At 32.8% G+C, this 19,734-nt stretch overlaps 2 protein-coding genes across 5 annotated transcripts; one reads left to right on the top strand and one right to left on the bottom strand.

Moving 5' to 3' along the window:
* Nucleotides 1-3,982: 3,982 nt before the first annotated feature.
* LOC110622117 (protein SCARECROW) lies at nucleotides 3,983-8,143 on the top strand. 2 transcript variants are annotated; one of them, XM_043960422.1, is made up of 2 exons: nucleotides 3,983-6,715; nucleotides 6,961-7,092. In XM_043960422.1, the coding sequence occupies exons 1-2, from the start codon at nucleotides 4,737-4,739 to the stop codon at nucleotides 6,995-6,997; spliced, it is 2,016 nt and encodes a 671-aa protein (XP_043816357.1). In that variant the 5' UTR covers nucleotides 3,983-4,736; the 3' UTR covers nucleotides 6,998-7,092. The 2 variants fall into 2 exon arrangements, with proteins under 2 accessions (XP_043816357.1, XP_021622209.1); XM_021766517.2 differs by having other exon boundaries at nucleotides 3,989-6,715; nucleotides 7,055-8,143.
* Nucleotides 8,144-12,334: 4,191 nt separating this feature from the next.
* On the bottom strand, nucleotides 12,335-19,434 carry LOC110622900 (probable galacturonosyltransferase 7). 3 transcript variants are annotated; one of them, XM_021767619.2, is made up of 10 exons: nucleotides 18,955-19,433; nucleotides 18,746-18,789; nucleotides 18,613-18,657; nucleotides 18,356-18,418; nucleotides 16,228-16,306; nucleotides 16,082-16,134; nucleotides 15,673-15,974; nucleotides 13,986-14,343; nucleotides 13,343-13,888; nucleotides 12,335-13,113 (listed from the first exon to the last, which is right to left on the bottom strand). In XM_021767619.2, exons 1-10 carry the CDS (start codon nucleotides 19,091-19,093, stop codon nucleotides 12,835-12,837), a joined length of 1,908 nt encoding a protein of 635 aa, XP_021623311.1. In that variant the 5' UTR covers nucleotides 19,094-19,433; the 3' UTR covers nucleotides 12,335-12,834. The 3 variants fall into 3 exon arrangements, with proteins under 3 accessions (XP_021623311.1, XP_021623309.1, XP_043815922.1); XM_021767617.2 differs by having other exon boundaries at nucleotides 16,222-16,306; nucleotides 18,955-19,432; XM_043959987.1 differs by lacking the exon at nucleotides 18,613-18,657 and having other exon boundaries at nucleotides 16,222-16,306; nucleotides 18,955-19,434.
* Between the last annotated feature and the right edge of the window lie 300 nt (nucleotides 19,435-19,734).

Below are 19,734 nucleotides of genomic sequence, written 5' to 3'. Positions count from 1 at the left end.
AAAATAGAGTATTCATTCTTATGCTCAATTTATTTAAATATATTTAACATTTCAATAATAATTTATAAATAATTTTAAATAAAAATAATAAAATTTTAATATTTTTATTTACTGTATATAATTAAAATAATAATCTATAATTTAATATTAAAGATGAAAATAAGACTAATTTTGTAAAATGAGTTTTTTTTTTTGTCTAAATTTGTAATATAAGTTGGATATGGAAAAAGTTGGAGAGAAGGAAAATAAATTAAAAAAATAATAATTTGAAAGTGATTTTTTTGCAAGTAAAGTGAAATATAAAGAATAAAATAATTATTTTTACAATTTATTGTATTATTTTTTTTCCTTTCTTTTAATAGTTTTTTTTATTGATAGATTAATAAACAAAGAATTATTAAAATTAAAGCAATTATGTAAAATAAAAATAATTTAGTCAAGTGTAATATTATTTTGTCATGATTTAAGTAATTTAATTATTTTTTGATTAATTTAAAAATCTAACATTTTCATATATTTATATTTTAATTTTAATTTAATTAATTTTTTTAAATAAAAGTTAAAAATATAAAATTTAAAATTTTTTAAATTTATTCGGATCCACTTGTTATCAGAATAAATTTATGAGTGTTTAATTTAATTAATTTAAATTTTATATTATAGTATAATTTTAATTAATTTATAAATTTATAAATTTAATAGTTTATAAGAAAATTTATTAAAATATAAAGATTAAATAAATTAATTAAAATGTAAAAAGATATCGACCGTAATTATTTTATTAATTTTTATGAAAAGGAAATTTAAACTACATATGGCAGTCGAGGGGAGAGGGAATTGTATAGAAACGGCATAATCAGGGAAGGTATCTAATGAAATGATAATAATTATCAACACAAATAACCTCAAAATCACATGATCATCGATGCAATCAAGCTCGATCAATGTCAGTCAAACTAGCCTTTTTATTATTATTATTGTTTTAAAAACATAGCCTTTTTCTTTGTTACCAGTTCCCAGATGACTCGAGAAGTAAAAAATTGGAATTTTTTTTTCAAAAAAATAGAGACAAGGAGAGTGGGGACCACCATCTACAACAAGAGACAACAGAGATCTCTCCTTCTCTCGCATTGAAAAGGACGGATGAGGACTCCATATTTGATAATATTTGCTTCTATCGATGCTTGTGCCTTCTCACGTGCTCTGGTTTTTTAGGGAAAAGACATTGTTAATTTCTTTGGCCTTTGCTTAGGGTTCTACCAGCAGTAGAGCCAAAATCCCAAAAGCCATTTCCCTTTCTATCGTTGATTTTCTTTTTTAACCTAGAGTAACTTTTTCTTTTGTGGGGCTTTGAGCTTTGCCTCTGGGGTCAAACAAGACCAAATTTTTATTAAAAAAATTAATAAAAATTGGGAAGAAGGTTAATGAACGATGATGCCTCTTCAAAGCAAAATGTCAAAAGCTATGGGTTCATTTTTTGGGAACTGCAGTTTAAAAAAAAAAAAGCTCAAGTTAAAAACAGTCGCCACCTTCTCTTCTGTCTTCTCCTTCCTTGCCTTAATCTTTTCTGTTTTTATTGTTCTTGGAATCATGATTTTTTTTGGCAATTTACAAATTTTTTGTCTTGATTTTCCTTCGATAAATTACAAATCAATTTATAAAATGACAACGTTCATATTGAATCTAGCCATATTTGAATCTTATAATATTTATAGACAATGTTTTTAATAATAATTTTAATTCAGATTCTCTTAATACTGTTTATTCATGTATTCTCTTAGATGTTTTATTTCAGCTTTATTAAAAAAATGTTTTAATTATAGAGGTAACGGTGTAAAGGTATAACGGCGTTTATGTATAGTGTATTATCCATTGCTTTCGGACTTGGCGAAGAAAACAGAAGACAGTCTCGAAATTGGGATGACTTTTTTGCAGATTCTTCTTTCTTTTTCTTTTTAATTTTTATTTTTAGAAAAGAACGTTTACCCATGTCGAAATTTATACTGAAAAAGTGACCCTTTCAGCATCAGCCATGTACACATTTCAACCCACCTAATTTACGTCTCGTTTCTTCCCATCGATATTCAATTATTTTTAATATAGATAATGCTAAAAAAAATATATTTTTAAAAGTATTTTTAATAAATTTACTATAGATTAAGAAATTTAAGTTAGTTATATTACATAATTTATTAAATTTAATATTTTTATCATGTAAAGTCTATTAATAAATAAATTAAATACAATTATTTTATTATATAAAATATTTATATAATACAATAAATTAATAAAATAAATACATTTGTGTGAAAATAACTTTTTTTAAATTATTACTTAATTATCATATTTTAAGAGTTCATTTGTATATTTGTAGAATATTATATATCTATTTATTTAATTTTTATTAATTTAGTGTATCTTGTAAAATTATCTTGTAATCATTTTTATTAATAAAATTATTTATTTTTATTAATTTATTTCTTTTAAGAAACACAGCTTAAGATGTTTTTAATTTTAACACGTTAAATAGTTTTTTATTTATAAGTGTATTATTATATCGTACAACATAATTTATACTTAATTATATATGTATAATATTTAAAATTTATATAATTAATAGAGATTTTTTAATAAAATAATAAACAACTAAAGAATTAAAAGATATACCAACAGTTTGTTTTTATATCAATCAATTTAAATTTTAAATTATTATTTAAATATAAAATTTCATAAAAATAACTTAACAAAATTAAACTAAATTAACACATTAAAAAAAATTACACTCATAGACTTATTCTGATAGTATGTGTATCTGAGTAAATCTGATATGTTTCAGATTTTACTTCTACATTCTCCAATCCCATTTCATAAAAAAAAAAATTAAACCTTTCAGTTTCATCTATCACTTTTTAAAAATTATTTTGTTTAAAATTTTATGTGAGAATATAATATTTCTAATTTTATCATTGCCCCTCATAAACACAAAATCTATTTTTGTAAAATTTTAAATTATATCTCTCCTAATTATCTACTTTTTAGTGGTGAATTAATAGAGAGATTTAATAAGATTAAAATAATTAACTGAGATAAAAAAAAAAGTAATTTAGTCAAATTAAAGGGGCATTTTGTCATAATTTATGTAATTGAAATTAATAAAAATGGAGAAAATAATTTTTTTAGATGAGATCAAGAAAAATACATTTTTATATGAATAAAATTAATATTTATATAAACATGTGTTTTTATCTAATTTGGTTTTTTTTTTATTTAAAAAAGTACCCATTTCTCGCTAATTTGCCTTTCCAAGAGAGAAATGACAAAGAAAACAAGAAAATGGCAATAGACACAGATTTTGTGACAAATTTATTTAAGCCAAGAAATCATCAAACAAAGACACACAGGTTGGGTTATCATCAATTTGAAAAATTTGTGGCAGAATTATTTATTAAGTTAAAATATAGGGGCACAAACAAGAAAAATTAAATTAACTCATCAAATTTTAAGATCAGTGTGTTTATTTCAACACTTCCTTGTTGGAGGGATGCGGCTTCATCATATTGTCCTTATTAGTTGCTTTAGCTTTTTGTTTTTGGTATTTCTATAACTCCAAAAAATTTCCAAAATAATGCATTACTTGCTTTTTCTTTCAATTATAAATGTTCTTTCATAATATATTAAAGGAATTTAGATTTCAATAAAGATTAGCCTATTGATTTTTTATTTTTTTTAATTGATGCATTTAAGATAGAAGCTTGAATTTTCTATAATAATAGATTTAATAATTGTTAAAGTAAAAATTTATATAGCTAAAAAATATTTATTTAAATTGAATTTATATAAATTCATAATGTAAATACATAAAAAAAATAAAGAAAGAAAACAGAAACTCTAAAAGGCAATTATGAAAAAGAGAAGCGAAGTACAATAAATAAGAGAGAGAGTATTAAATAGAAACAAAGGGAAAAAGATTAGGGAGACACAGAGAAAGGGCTAAGTGTATAAGTACACAGCACAGGGGAAGAGATCATAGAAATGGCCGTTGTTTGAAGAAGTCAAACAAGCAACGACGAACCAGAACCTCTCAAGAAGAAGAACAAAAAAAAAAAAAAAAAAAAACTCAACCCATCATCTCCATCTCCGACATACCACTCAGCTCCTCATCGACCCCCATTATCACCTTCTTTCATACTCCTACTCTCTTTGCGTTCTTTTTGCCACCCCATTTCTAAATCTCCTCTCTCTCTCTCTCTCTCTCTCTCTCTCTCTCTCTCTCCGGAGCATTTGAAATTGATATTATTAACAAATTAACATGCTTTCCCCTTGCAATAAAGACGCATAGCTAACAGCCACCACCACTGCTGCTGCTGCTTCCTCCACCCTTTTCTTTATTTTCCTTCTCTTCTTGGTTATGGTTTCAACAGCTTCTTTTATATATTAATAATTAGTAAAGAAAAAGCAGGAGAGATACATAGGTTCATAGGAGGTCGTGTTGTGGTTGAGAGAGAGAGAGAAAGAGAGGAGAATCCCAACGCGGAGCGCTCTGTCTTAATCTTAACGCAGTTTTCTGCTTTGGATATGCCCTCTCCTTCCCTTTTCCATATATCATTGCAGAAGCAACAACAGGAAACTCTCCTTTTTTACTATGAGGATCAAATATCAAAGACTCGGTGCAGTTTCTGGATCTCAGTTGTTTGCATTGTCGCTTGTTTCTGCTTCTCCTCCTTGTACCCGTTCTCATGGCTGCCTCTGGGTTGTTTCCTGAAAATGGTGGAGATACTGATTTGAATGGAAGCAGCAACAGCAAGAAAAATAGCAACAGCCCATTGTCAATCAGCAACAGCAACAGCCATAGCAGCACGAGCAAAGAAGAACCCGTAAGAGAAGTCCAAGGGAAAGGAAAGATGGTGAGGAAGAGGATGGCTTGTGAGATGATGGAGGTGCAAACAGCGAATCAGAACCAGAGCTGTTATCGCAGGATTAGCTCTTTTCCAGAAGACAATACTATTGGATTTTGCTCTTCTTCTTTGACTAATATTATTAACCCTAACCAAAACCCGAACCCGAACCCGTACCCACCACTGCTCAACTGCTCCACTATGACTATGTTACCTTCTTCCACAAACTTGACCCCTATGACGTCAGGCGGGCCTGTGTCTGCGTCTTTGTGTGGGTTTCTATCCTCTACAGGAACACCCAACTTTTCTTCAAATGAAACCATTTCATCATCACCTCAGCCTCAGGCCCCAGCCGTTTGTGGCTTCTCTGGTCTACCCTTGTTCCCATCTGAAAGAGAGAAAAACGGAAACGCTGCCGTTCCTCTCGTCATTACTACCACCAGTGCCACTACTACTGGTGTCGCTTCTGCTACTCCTACTTCTTCCATGGAAGACCCCTCTGCAACTGCTTGGATTGATGGTATCATTAAGGACCTTATACATAGCTCTACCAACGTTTCCATTCCTCAGCTTATTCAGAATGTTAGGGAGATCATCTTCCCTTGCAACCCCAGTCTTGCTTCTCTTCTGGAGTACAGGCTCCGTTGTCTAGCTGAGCCGATACCCAATTATCCGGTGGATAGGAGGAGGAAGGAAGGACTTCCACCAAGGGACTATAGTAATCAAGGGCAAGCCTCTTCTGGGCTCACTCTCAATCTTGAAAATGTTTCTAGTTACCCTTCGTTACCAGATTCTACTGCCGCTGTTGCGCCGGTTCCTCCTGTTGTCAATCAGTACTCTAGCTGGGGATCCACACCATCGATGGTCTGCCAAGGGATCAACCAGCAGCTACACCATCAAGTTCAGCTTCTTCATGATCAGCAACAGCAACAACAAGGAAGCCCCTCTTCTACTTCGGTTACACCACCTATTCTCGCATTGAATCAAGGCCACCCACAACAACAGGAACAGGAAAAATCTTCATCAGCGGAAACAGAACAAGTAGCAAACACCGGGATAGCGTCGACGCCTACTTCAGTAGCCGCTGGTGGTGGTGTTACTAGCGCCAGAGAGAAAAAGGAAGAGTTGCGGCAGCAGAAGAGGGATGAAGAAGGTTTGCATCTTCTAACCTTACTCCTCCAATGCGCGGAGGCTGTCTCCGCAGATAACTTCGAGGAGGCGAACAAGATGCTGTTGGAGATCTCGGAGCTGTCCACGCCTTATGGGACGTCGGCGCAGCGTGTGGCTGCATATTTCTCTGAGGCAATGTCAGCGAGGCTGGTGAATTCTTGCTTGGGAATATACGCCACGCTACCATCAATGCCGATAAGTCATACCCAGAAGATGGCCTCAGCATTTCAGGTATTTAACGGAATCAGTCCTTTCGTGAAGTTCTCCCATTTCACGGCGAATCAGGCCATACAAGAAGCGTTCGAAAGGGAGGACAGGGTGCACATAATAGATCTGGACATCATGCAAGGGTTACAATGGCCGGGGCTATTTCACATCCTAGCATCGAGGCCCGGTGGACCTCCTTACGTGCGACTTACAGGGCTGGGAACCTCCATGGAAGCCCTGGAGGCAACTGGAAAGCGTTTGTCTGATTTTGCCCAGAAACTGGGCCTCCCTTTTGAGTTCTTTCCGGTGGCCGAAAAAGTTGGAAATTTAGACCCAGAAAGGCTAAATGTCAGCAAGAGGGAGGCCGTAGCGGTGCACTGGTTGCAGCACTCCCTCTACGACGTCACTGGTTCCGATACCAATACGCTCTGGCTGTTGCAGAGGTAAAAGATGAACATTCGTTTTCATATTTAATACTAGTTCCTATATAATGAACACAAGATCCCAGGACAAAATCTCCTTTTCCCTCCTTTTCTTTTTCTCCCTTTTACTTATTTCTTTATCTATTTTCAACATCATTTTCAATGCTTGTCATGATGGTTTAAAGTTCAAACAACACTGCCACAATTTTATCCGTTCGTTGTTGTTTAATTTTGCATTTAGTTAATAAAGACTTGTTTTTTTCCAGTAAAATTGTACGCAAGGATCGATATTATTATATGTAGCGAGGTTTAGATTCTTGTGGGTCATTAAAGTTCAAGCTTTTGAGCTTTCTGTTGCAGATTGGCTCCGAAAGTGGTGACAGTGGTAGAACAGGACCTGAGCCATGCTGGGTCTTTTCTGGGTAGGTTTGTGGAGGCCATACACTATTACTCGGCGCTGTTCGACTCTCTGGGAGCGAGCTACGGGGAGGAAAGCGAGGAGAGGCATGTGGTGGAGCAGCAGTTGCTGTCCAGAGAAATACGTAATGTATTGGCTGTAGGAGGGCCTTCCCGAAGTGGAGAGTTGAAGTTCTATAACTGGAGAGAGAAGCTACGACAGTCTGGTTTCAAGGGCATTTCTCTAGCCGGAAATGCTGCCACTCAGGCCACTCTGCTTCTCGGTATGTTTCCTTCCGATGGTTACACCTTAGTGGAGGACAATGGCGCTCTGAAGCTTGGTTGGAAAGACCTTTGCTTGCTTACAGCTTCAGCTTGGCGGCCGTTTCATGTTACTGCCACCACCACAATGGCCGCTGCAGCCACCAGCATCCATCATCAATACCATCATCAGCGGTTTGCCACTGTGTAAAAGCTGTGAATCAATTTGCTGAGAAAGTATGGATGATGGATGGTGGTATAAGTTGAGATTTCTTGTGGATGATGCCAAATTGCTTGACTAGTCTCTTCTTTGTGCTTTGATTATATGATTTGTCACCTTCATCATTGGATCTTGAATGTGAAATACTCAGAAATTTTGATTTAGCATGTAAAGTACGAGAAAATCTTGTTTTTCAATGTTTCTTGAAGAAAAAAAAAATTGTGGGTTCAAATTGAAATAATTGTAGGGTCCGGCGAAGAACTGTTGTTGGCATTGAAGAAGGTTTCTAAAGCATTGATTAAAGAAGCTCCAATTTCCACAAGGTGGGGAAAGAGAAAGAGGAATGAATGAGACAAAGATCTGAAAAAACATGAGGTTGAGGTACTTAGTTCAGATACTTGTAGTAAGGATGAGTGTGTCATCCATGTCCTTTTAGATGATCACGTGAATATTTTCTTTCTTCCTTTTTTCATCATCTTCTTCTTCTGCTGCTATATCTGTTTTCCTACTTTACCAGCATGTCGTTATTACTGTTATCTTTTCAAATTCAATGGGCAAAAGATTTCAACGGATCTTCTATCTTTTATTACACTTGTTAGCAGGACGCGACATAACTTGAAAAACTCTTAAGAATTTTTATTTTTTCTTTTTCAAAATGAATAAAAGATTTTTCTAAGAAAATAGTAGTTATCAGGCATATAATACTTTTATTAAGATTTTGTTTGGATTAAGAAATATGATTTTTAATATTTCTCTTGTTTAAAAAGAGGGGAAAAAAATTCTTGTCCTAAACCTAAACATTTTCTTCTAAATTGGATGATGAAATGGAGGAATTGTAAGAATAGAAGTGTTATTCCGCTTTTTGCCTAATAAGGGTTTTTTTAAAAAAATTAATTCTTAAATTTTGGTTTGGAAAAATTATTTTTCAAACCAGTGAAGTTAGAGACTTTATGTTATGATTGTTAAAATTTAATAAAATTTATAATTTAATTCATGCTTTTTGAATAATTTAATTTTTATATTTTTATTTTATTAATAAAATATTTATTCTCTTAAATTTAATGATTTTCATGAAAACTATTTTATATTAAATATTTTCTGTTATATAAACCCTTAAACTTTTAAACAGTAAATTCTTAACAATGACATTTCTATCGTATAAACCCTTAAATTTTTTTTTGAAAGCAAAACCCTTAAATTTTTAAATCTTTAAATTTTCTTGTTATATAAATATTTTTTGATATATATCAAAATATTTTATACTAATCCGAATTTTTATGGTATTCTGCCATTTATAAACAAAGATTTTTTTAGACTTAATACTAATATGAAAGTCATAGGTACTACTTTTAATATAAAAATGAACTATAATCTTGAAATAAATCACATATATATTGAAGTGAAAATTTAATAAAATTATAATTTTTGTATTTTTTCTTTTATATTAAGATATTTATAGTAATTTTTTATTAAATATTTTTCTCATTACCGAACATTTCATCTCTAAATTTTTTAATATTTTATTACAGTCTTGGGTTAAATATTTTTTCAACTCTATTAAAGTTATAAATTATTTTTTAAAAATTTATATAATTTTTTAAATATATTACAATTAAGGTAGATACATGCGATAAAAAAATAAAAAAACACTAAAATTAAATTATTATATTAATATGATTGAAAAATATTTAATGTAAAACTGCTACACTATATGAAATAATAAAGTTTTAAAATTTTATTTTGTTAACAGAATAGTTATTTTATTCAAATTTATGATTCCACTATAATAATTTAATCATGCAAATTTAATTTTTTATAACAATTTAATTTCTAAATTTAAATATATATATATATAACTTTTATAAATATACACTCATAGATTTAGTCCGGTGATAAGTGTATCTAAATAAATCTGAGAAGTTTTAAATTCTATTATCAATCCTTAATTTTCGGTTAAAAATATATATATATATAATTTATTATTTTAATATAATTAAAAATAATATTCAATATAAAGCTGTAATAAAATATTTTAATATAAATTAAAAATTAATAAATTTAGAGATTAAGAGTTCAGAAAAAAATATTTAATACAAAATTATTATAATTATTTTAATATAAATTAGAAATTACAGAATTTAAGGTTAAAAATTTAAGATATAATAAAAATAATATTTAATAAAATATATATTAAAAGAATTCAAAGTTTACTTATTTTTTATAAGTAACAATAAATTTAAAAGAATAAAAAAAAATAAAAATATTTATTATATTTTATAACAATCTAGCAAAATCTGAGCTAAGTAATTATTTTCAAAATAACTTAACCATTAGGTTAAATTATTTAGATAGCATTATAAATATTTCAAAATCATTATTAAGGTGGCGGTATGGGATTTCTAAATCTCACACTCAAACTGCTGGACCTCAAAGATTTTGTCTCCCTCTTCCTCTCTGCTTGGTTCTATACAAGGTTTATTAGGAGCTTATTAAAACTAACTTTCTTTTTCATGTATTTGTGTTGGTGTATTTGTTATAAATCTTTCATTTTGGTATGTAAAAATAGAAAAGGTGTGGCAAATTTTATTAATTATGTAATAATATGAGAGAGATATAATAAAATATTAATTATAAATTTACAAAACATTTTCACAAATTTTATTTATTTATTTATTTATTTTAATTTTAGAAGCTTAAATATAACTAATTTATATAAAAATTAGTATATAAGTTAATTTTTTTTAATCATGTATAGTAATTGCATTAAAAGGTTTCAAGGCAAAAAAATATAAGCCCAAAGAATAAAAGACTATTCAGACCTATACTCAAAACAGTGATAAAGCAATCCACCCAACAAGCCCACGTGCCATGCAATGCAGCACCCCAGGCCAACTGAAACTCTTCATTGTTGATCCAACACCACCGCCACAATTTCAGCATAGCCAGAGAAGATAAAGAATAGTCGGATCAGAGCAAAGCAAGCCCCATGCATGCTAAGAAAAGAAAATAACACAAAGACATACAAGCTGAACTTTAGAGAATTAAGGGCAAAAAGTACAAGAAAAACCAACGTAAACATCACAGCTACCACAATCCAATTCTAGATTTACCACCACAAAGAATACAATCGCCACCAAATAAAGGTTCGGAGCCCTAAACAGTGCTCGAATCTCTCCCAAAGCAAAAAAAAAACTCTAAGAAATTTAAAATCCTAAAATACCAAAGCAACAAAATCTTAAAGATAGAGGACCAAAACCATCAAATGCATACAAAACAAGCACAAAGCACAAAAAATAAAATGAGAGTAATAAAATAATATGCAAAGAGGAGACTTGAAAACCAAAGCCTCCTCTTACCGGGAAGAGGGCCAAAACACTTGCGCTTTCTCTCTTTCTCTCTTCTAATTATAAGTTAACTGAATCACGAGTTTAAATGGATCAAAATTAGGTAGCATTCTATTGTCTGTCGAAAATTATGATCCATTCTAAAATGTGTATGCGTGAAACACAAGTATAACTTATGCGGCTGTGGGAAAAATTACATGATAAAGCGGTGTTCCTAATTGCTATCACAATTTATCTATTTGTTGCCAAGCATATAAAAAAAAGTAAAAAATTTAGTTATTTTTTATTTTATTTTTTTCGTTTCTTATTTATTTATTTTTTATTCAACATATTTTAATATTATTAAATTATTGTATATAACCATGCACTAAAAAATAGCGCCAGAAAGATTATATCAATCAAAAGGTTGATACTCTCTCTTCTCGAAGAGAGAAAACTTTCTCTAGAGAATTCTTGCTTCTGTTTTCTTTGAGAGTTGCCAGTTCCTTATTTTGATCGGAGGTTTCTCTCTGCCTTTTTAGGCGGTGGAAAACCTCTCTCCGCCCAACAGTGGATTTGCTTCTCCTCTGTCAGGCAAAGATGTATATATGATCTTGGAGGTCCTATTGGCAATTGTTTATCTTGTGAGACTTATTTTAGCTGCCAGGAAGTGGTCTTTTGTTTTTTTTCTTTTTTTCTTCTGTGGTTGTAATATGGCCGTTGTAGATCTGGAGAGCTTTCTGACTTGGGCTTGAGGACAGTCAGTTCAAGCGATAGTGGCTCACAGAGCAGACGACTTAATGGGAAGACACGATTGGCAATGAGTTCCCTTGCTGGCTTCATACTTTTCCATGCAATTTCTCCCTTGAACATCATGGCAGTGAAGTGAGACCGAGAATATCCTCCAATTTGAGTAACTGGCCTCCTCTGTGTTCTACCGATCTATGTTGCATGTGATTCTTCTGTTACCAACATCGTTCTCCTCCAAACTAGAAAGTTGAAGCTGTTGGTTTTGATTTTCAATCCTCAGCTCTTCAATAAGATTGCATGGCCCTTTTCGGTTACTGTTGTGGGAGTTTTTTCCTGATGATAGCAATCAACAACAGCCAACATATTCAGCCAGGTTGGTTCTTGGGTCGAGTAGAATATGGGTTTCTACAAAAATTAACAAGTTCCTAAAGGCCCCCCCCCCCCACAAAAAAACACTTGGTAACTTTTTACGGATCCTCAGGCCTTGAGCCTGCCCTCCTTTAAGGAAAGAACCTTTAAATTTGGGGGGGGGGGGGGGGGGGGGGGGGGGGAATCAAAAGGTTGCTTAAAATGCAAAATCACATTCCTATCAACAATATGGTAATAGCAATTGCATCATGGTAAAAAGTCAGGCCATATTTTAGGCAAATATAACAATTCAATTAATAAAAGAAGAAACATTTGATCAAATACAAAATGTAATGACTAGTCAGTGAATAACTTCTCATCATAAACATAAATCGTAATTTCTAATTCAAATAGTAGAACCTGAGAAAAGAATTAATTTAGTAGGACAGTCGAAAGCCAACTTGCTTTCTCATCCATCATTTACATCACAAATGCTAACTCAAAACTTCTTCACATGAACGCATTTTCCTACAAGAGGCAAAGAATGAAGTTGTTTCCTCTCAACCCTTGAACCAATAACTCGCATTTCATACAGCAAATCCTCCAGGCTTGGCAACCGTAGCCGTCACAAATCCCTTCTGCATTGCTAGAAAATAGAAAATATTTGTCTTTTTTTCTTATTATTTACCAAAAAATCAGAAGGGTGGTATACTGTGTCGCCGGCTGCCCTTTGGTACACCAGCTCAAACAAAATTCTCAGCACCAAAAATAATAAACATCTACACATTCATGCTTCTCGAGCCTATATTTTCCAAGAAAACATGACAACCCGCGGATGACTGTCATTGATTCACATTGCACTCCCCCAAGAAATTATCATCTCTGTTTAGAAAGCTTCTCCAGTAGCGTCTATACTTCGGAATTCCTAGCTCCAGCCAAGGTTTCATTATTCCATTATAGTGCAATACTGCAGCATTCTTAATGTCATCCACATCAAGCCCATAATCATGACCCATTCCTGACAGAGCCCACGTGTTATCAAGAGCATAAATTTGGTCCTGAAAGGTAAGCAAGCTTGCACTCAGTGCAGAAGCTTCATTTGATGGTGTCAGCTTGCCAACCTGCTTTCCAGAGATGAAGCAAGCAAATGAGAATTTGCAAATGGCTAGTTGGCCTTTCATCATTTAAGAAACCAGAAGCCAAAATGAAAAATAGGGACAAAAATTTCATCTAAAGAGAGATTATTTGATTAGAGATATGCAAGTAGTTTTCATAGATAATATGTAATGTAACAAAATAAAAGTGTAATTGTGCATTACCGAAAAAAATAAAGCAGAATTAATCAGTCACCTGTTGTCCCAATTTGCGGTAAGTTTCAGTGAGATCCAGCTCTCTCCACCTAGCAAGATCAATTACGTTTAATCCAGACATCCAAACACAAGAATTTTTATCAAAGCTATTTCCACCCAAATAACTGGCAAGGTGACCCAACCGCACTGAACACAATTGCAAAGCACCATTTACTTTCCCTCCCATGTCGAGATTCCATAAACTGGACAAATCTTGCTGCACAACAACATCATCATCCAGAACCACAACTTTCTTCAAGTTCTGGAATATATATGGAAGAAGATAGTGAGCATGAGAAAAACCAGATATATATTCTGTTTTTAGATGGGTTGCAGATGGACTATCAACACCAACAAAAGAAACATGAAATTCTACAGGCAAGGACATGCTTAACAAAGATGTCTTATCATGATAGTCTAGGTCAAGATGTTCAACGTTCAACACTTGAATGACAGCTTCTCCATAAGTATTCCTCAAGAACCATAACTTCATTGCAAAATAATTTTGTTTATCTGTCAGCACATGAAAAACCAGATTGCCACTATCCTGCAGCAATCAGCATACAGAATAACCAATTAGTATTAATATCCGAATTTACAGCCATTTAATAGTGAAAAGAGCATACAAGAAGAACAGAACATACTCTTGCATGCATCACAGTTGAGTTGATAACAACTGAAGATGCAAGTATATTCTTGGAGAATATAACAAAGTGATGCAAGGTCGGATCTGAAAATTTCTCTGATGGAGGGGGTGCCATATCATGTAAGGAAGAATTGAAATATTCAACAGTCAGTTTCATGGACAGACAGTGAAGACTCTTTGGCATGGTTTGAACTGCAAGCTGATAAAGAAATGCACTCTGCCTCATATGAAAGTTGGCTTCATCCTCGGTCATGTCAAGTATTTGTCTCAATTTCTTCTCAACATTATGAAATTCCACACGGAAGGTTTTAGATTTGGCAATTGCAACTTCCATCTTCTGTAACTTCAACTCGATTCTAATCAAACAGGCAATAACGATTAGTCTGCTGGGGCAAAAAAACTATGAGATGTTATTCTGCAAGTATTAGATAAATTGGACGAATCACCGATAGTCATCGCTTAATAAATCTACCACAAGAGAAAGACAGAGGTATCAAGTATAAGAACCTAGGTAACTTGTAAATAAATCTGAAATGATTTATCTACAAAAGATCTTCAGGGAAGAGATTATATTACCCCAAGTTTGCTGTAGAAGAACTTTCTCCTTAGTGCCTGATGGAAGATGGATGATTTTACATCAAGATATCTTTAATGTTTCTTTCCATAGCAGGTATCATGAAAAATAAGCTTCTTCAGGTGTAAAATGATACCCCAAAAAGAACAATACACATACACACCATGAGACATTTTTAATCTTTTTGTCTTTTCATAGCAGGTAGCATGAATAATAAGCTTCTCAAGGTGTAAAAACAAACCCCAAACACAAAGGAATGATACACATACAGAAAGACAAATTTTTAATCTTTCTTTTCCATTGCAGGTAGCATGAAAAATAAGCTTCTCATGGTGGTAAAACCACCATCTCAAAAAGAGCAAACACAGAACCAACACAATCTAGGTTTAGTTACCACCATAAATCCACAGTAACTACACGTAATCAAAATGGCTTTCTCATGTGCAATGGTCACTGCAGAAACAAAGTAGGCTTTTGAGAATATGAAAATGCAGGGAAAATATGCTCAATCTCTTATCTAGTTTCCATTTCCAGTTGCAAAGTAAACACAACCCCTAATGCTTGTCCTAACTAAGAGGGCCCCAAAAATGGAAATCAAAATATAGTCTTATCCTTGGCAAATTTTCAAAAAGTGGTCCCTTTAAAGATTTAAACTCGATGCATAAGCACATGGCAAAATTTTACCACTGTCACTATATTTTGCAGCAGAAAAACCACTGCACCAGTGAGAAAAAATATCAAATGCCCAGCATACTGGAGGCTTGCTCCTCTTTTATTTGCACTATCTGAATAAAACTATATTGATGCTGAATTGGTATCAAACAGAGTTGAATGAAGAAAAGGATTCTCATAGTCACACCCAACTAGTTTGCGATTAGCTCATATGTTGTTATTTTTGTTGTTGTATCCAAATACAATTGATCTCACTTGTCAAAAAAGAAAAAAAAGAGAATAAACAACAGAAACATATAAACTCTGTGAAACAACCAAATGCATGATATCTATAGGGAGCATTAATTCTAAAATCATAATGTCAGCATACTTCTCATGTTGCTACCTAGAGAAACAAACCATGATTAACAGATTGCGTGATCAAAGTGCAGTCACTTACTGTGATGGAAGATCGGCATCTGTTGTACTTTCACTAAGAATACGCTCAAAATCTTGAATATTTTGCTTCAATTCTTGAGACAACTTGTTCTGTGATGGCATTTTGGCAATACTTGGAAAATATGCTCTAGCAACAAAAAGTCGGTCCTTTAATTTCTTCACCATTGAATCCTTCATGTCTTCTCTATATTCTCTGTGCCATTTGCAATAACTGCCAAATCTTAGCTCACATAATTTGTCACTCTCCTCACCTGCACTTTTGGTGGATTCAGATACTTTTGTTGCACCAGCTTTATCATTATTCTATAGAATATTTATAAGAAAAAGAAAATATATTAGTCTTTAGAAGCATCACTATGGACAAACTTTTCAGCAAACCACTTAAAAGATCCCACTTAAATGCAACATACATTTCCAACAGGAAGTGGTTGCGGCAAAGAATGAGATGGCATCATTGGGGCACCTGCATATAGTTCCCAAAAAAAGGGTTAGTCTTATGGTGTGTCACTATTATCTAAAAGACAATTTAAGAAAATGAGCTTGAGAAGACCTTTACGTTGGTGTTGGGCATCATGCTTTATGCTTGTATTGCTACTGACATTTCTTGCTTCATTTGTATTATTTCTTAAAGCGACCTGATAGAAAAATATAAAAAAACGTGCTGGATTAAGCATACATTTAGGTGTCTCTACTTCAGACTCGGAAAAAATCATGAAAAGGTATCATAAGCTAATAATAATAATAAAGGTACTATAAGCTGCTCCAAATTTGATGTGTCCCACTTCCTTGTAAAAGAAATAAAAATGAAATGAGAGATGCTATTTAAGACTGAAAACTAATATATACCGTCAAATAGCGGACATTAATAAGTCTAATACAAAGAGGGTGAAAATGTTGCACTTCTCATGGGATAAGAAAAGTCAATTGCAAATTCTAATTTGAGATTTCTTATAATATAGCTGGCTGCAGATAAATGTTCAAAATTTGCATCAAACCAATCATCATAAGGACATATTCCACAAAATGGAAGGAAATTATTTTTTTCTGAACTTCAACAATTGAGAAAGCAACAATCAAGAAAAAAACTAAAGAATAAGACTGAAAGTTTTACATCCTACATCTTTTGATAGTACATGAAATGAAGTGAAAAATGGAAGCATCACTAACATCTACATTAGCACTTCAAAAGATGAAGAAACAAAGAGAAGAGTGAGGGAAAGGAATGCTCCTATAGGTTGCTAGGGTGAGTATGGTACAGGACCATCACAGAAAACTTGAGCAGAAACCTTATCCTGTGGATCTTTTTGAGGTTTCCATGTTACTTAGTAACCTTAGCCAATGTACCTTTTCCAAAGAATAATTTTTAAGACTAACAAGATCCTTATTCCTTTAACTTTTTTTTTTTTTTGGATGTCCTCTTTCCAGTTCCTCCCCACTGAACATTCCAGCAAATGCAAGATTTTATAAGAACTGGTGGTCTGCCCTGTTGTGTTATATGTATCACAATATTCAGCATGAATAACCTAATAACATCAAGTCTCACATACTACATCTGATAACCTGTGTTTAAATTTCAATCAAGATCATACCTACAAATTTATGATGAGCAAAAGCAACACCACAAAATATATTTTAAATTTAGAAGATGTTATGCATCACATTATTAGATTGAATGAACAGAAAAGAAAATGATCTTAAGCGTAAAGAATTATTTTAGCAAGGAAAAAACTGATTGTTTCACCCCATGACATATACTGTGATGCACTCATAGAGAAAGGAGAAGTTGGACTTTTGAAGGGTTTTGAGTCTTGATATACTTCCTTTTTCTTGAAACAAAATATTATGTTCTTATTCTTGTAATCTTGTTTGCATATCTTACACATTGCATTCCTTTTCAAGAGAAAACTTATCAGCCAGTCACTCAAAAAAACAGACACTTTAATCCTTATTCAATCAATAATCAAGCCCCTATTTCTATAGCTTCACATTACCTAAATGCTTGGTAAACCCTAGCCATTGTCTGCAAACTAACAGATTACAGAAAAATCAGCACAGAATATGCTAGCTTATTTTTGTTATTTTTAAGTCTGCAAACTCTTAACCACATAAGGCTCTATCTCTTAATATTTGCTTTGTTGTTTTCAGAACTGTAGATTAATAATAAAAAAAAAAATTTGCATTGCCCAATGTTAAAGGTTAGTCAAGTGTAGGAAGATAGAAAAAAGTCTTGGTTATTCTGCTTCTTTTGGTATGGTGGGTTTGGTTATAAGCCTTGATCCCAAACTAGTTGAAGTCAGTATATGGATCCTTTGTCGCCATTCAATCTGTTAGACAAATATTTAAGAATAATTGTTTCCACCACCCTTACAGCAGTATAAGAAATCATGGGTTTCTTCAACAAGAATTTTATGTAGCAGACATGCAGAATTATTCAAAATCTCTTTAATATTACTTTTCTTGTTTGTTTCTTTATATATAAAAGGATTTCTTCTCAATCTTAAACTTCCCAGAACAACTATCAATATTAACAGTTTTTCATAACTAAAATAAGTTTCCACCTACATGCCACATGGGTATAAGAATACGGCTAGAAACATTGAAGCATTCTATCTAATTATCCACAAATTGAAGTACACGATAATTCAGTCACACCTAATAAAGAAAGAGAGAATTCACTTGCAAACCTCTAGATTTGGAAGGGTTGGCGCAAAATGATCTATAATTTCCTGGATATTTGATTGGTCCCGCTACAAGTAAACAAAATGAACGAATAAAAAGACTAGCATAACAACTTCCTTTGCAAAGAAAACTAAAATAAAAAGAGGACTTGTTTCCTTCTGTTGGTTAGGGTGAAGAAAAAGGAAAAAGGAAATGAAATGGAGGTTTCAGAAAATGTTCAAAGCTGTTGGTAAGGTATTCATTCGATTCAGAAATGAATTACCTTATAATGTGTCAGATGAGTACCGAGATCAACTCTGTCACCATTCTAGTTTCAAAAAGAAAAGGTATGAATAAAGTTGCTAAAGTATCAATTCTTGTCAGTGAGAAATAACCAAAAAAATTTGAGCACTCACAGAAAACGAATCAGAACTAGAACTTGGCCGATCAGAGGAGTATCCTGCAAAAGTGGAAAAGGGATCAACAATATAAGATGATTGATTACGAAATCTGAAGTGCATTAAAGTGAGGATTTGCATTCCATTGTAGTAAGGTCAGGATCTAAGAAGTATCAACGAGGAAAGCAAATTAAGAACGGATCTAAATCTAGAAACCATAAAGTTACCATAAGAGTGAAAGCCATTGTAAAGGCCGAGCAAGAAGACGAGGGGAACAAGCATAGAAAGGACGACAAGGAAAAACACGCCTAGAACGAGACATCTCCATCGCCTTTTCCCGGGATAACCCCCGGCGGCACCTTTCATTTCCCTCCTCCGCCTCCGACTCCGACTCCACCCACAACCTAGACCTTGGTATTGGCCAACTCCAGCGGGTGCGTGTCAGGGAGAGGAAAAAGCGGAGAAGTTGTGCAATGAGATTGGGAAAGAAATGGAAGAGGGCAATGAAGAGGAGTAGCAATGGCGGTTTACATTTAGTAATTATAATAGAAATTGCATTCCTCCATAGGAATCTTAATCTTAATCTCTGCTTTTCATTGCCCACACAAACTCTAACTCTCTCTCTCTCTCTCTATCTCTTCTCAGAATGATACAGTTGGGACAGATTTGCATATGACGCCAAAATTATTCAATCTCTCGTTTTTTCTTTTTTTTCTTTTTCTTTTTCTTTTTTCTTTTTTCTTTTTGTATAAATTACAAAGGTAAAAGGGAGAACTTGATATTCGTTGGTGATCTTGTGCTGTACGCATCGATTCTGGTTTCCTTTTTAATTTGAGGCCCATTACACCGTACTTCCCATGTGAGCCCTTTGATTTTCTTAAACCAATAAATTAATGGTTAATTAACTTTTTGTTAAAAAAAAAAATCCATTTTCTAGTATTCAATTTTTTTAGAAAAATATATTAATAAAACTCATTAATATTAATATTAAACTTAAGACTTGTTTG

This window comes from Manihot esculenta, chromosome 9, assembly GCF_001659605.2.
Source record: "Manihot esculenta cultivar AM560-2 chromosome 9, M.esculenta_v8, whole genome shotgun sequence".
In the NCBI taxonomy this organism is placed as follows: domain Eukaryota; kingdom Viridiplantae; phylum Streptophyta; class Magnoliopsida; order Malpighiales; family Euphorbiaceae; genus Manihot; species Manihot esculenta.
This window is presented reverse-complemented; position numbering and strand designations above follow the sequence as displayed.

Bases quoted from the DNA above. Each gene is read 5' to 3' on its own strand.
- LOC110622117 (XM_021766517.2), top strand. From the start codon at position 4,737: ATGGCTGCCTCTGGGTTGTTTCCTGAAAATGGTGGAGATACTGATTTG. The intron at 6,716-7,054 runs GTAAAAGATGAA...TTTCTGTTGCAG, and splicing joins ACGCTCTGGCTGTTGCAGAG to ATTGGCTCCGAAAGTGGTGA.
- LOC110622900 (XM_021767617.2), bottom strand. From the start codon at position 19,093: ATGAAAGGTGCCGCCGGGGGTTATCCCGGGAAAAGGCGATGGAGATGT. The intron at 18,419-18,612 runs GTAATTCATTTC...GTTTACTTGTAG, and splicing joins CTCATCTGACACATTATAAG to CGGGACCAATCAAATATCCA. The intron at 16,307-18,355 runs GTTTGCAAGTGA...TTTTTCTATCAG, and splicing joins CAACCCTTCCAAATCTAGAG to GTCGCTTTAAGAAATAATAC.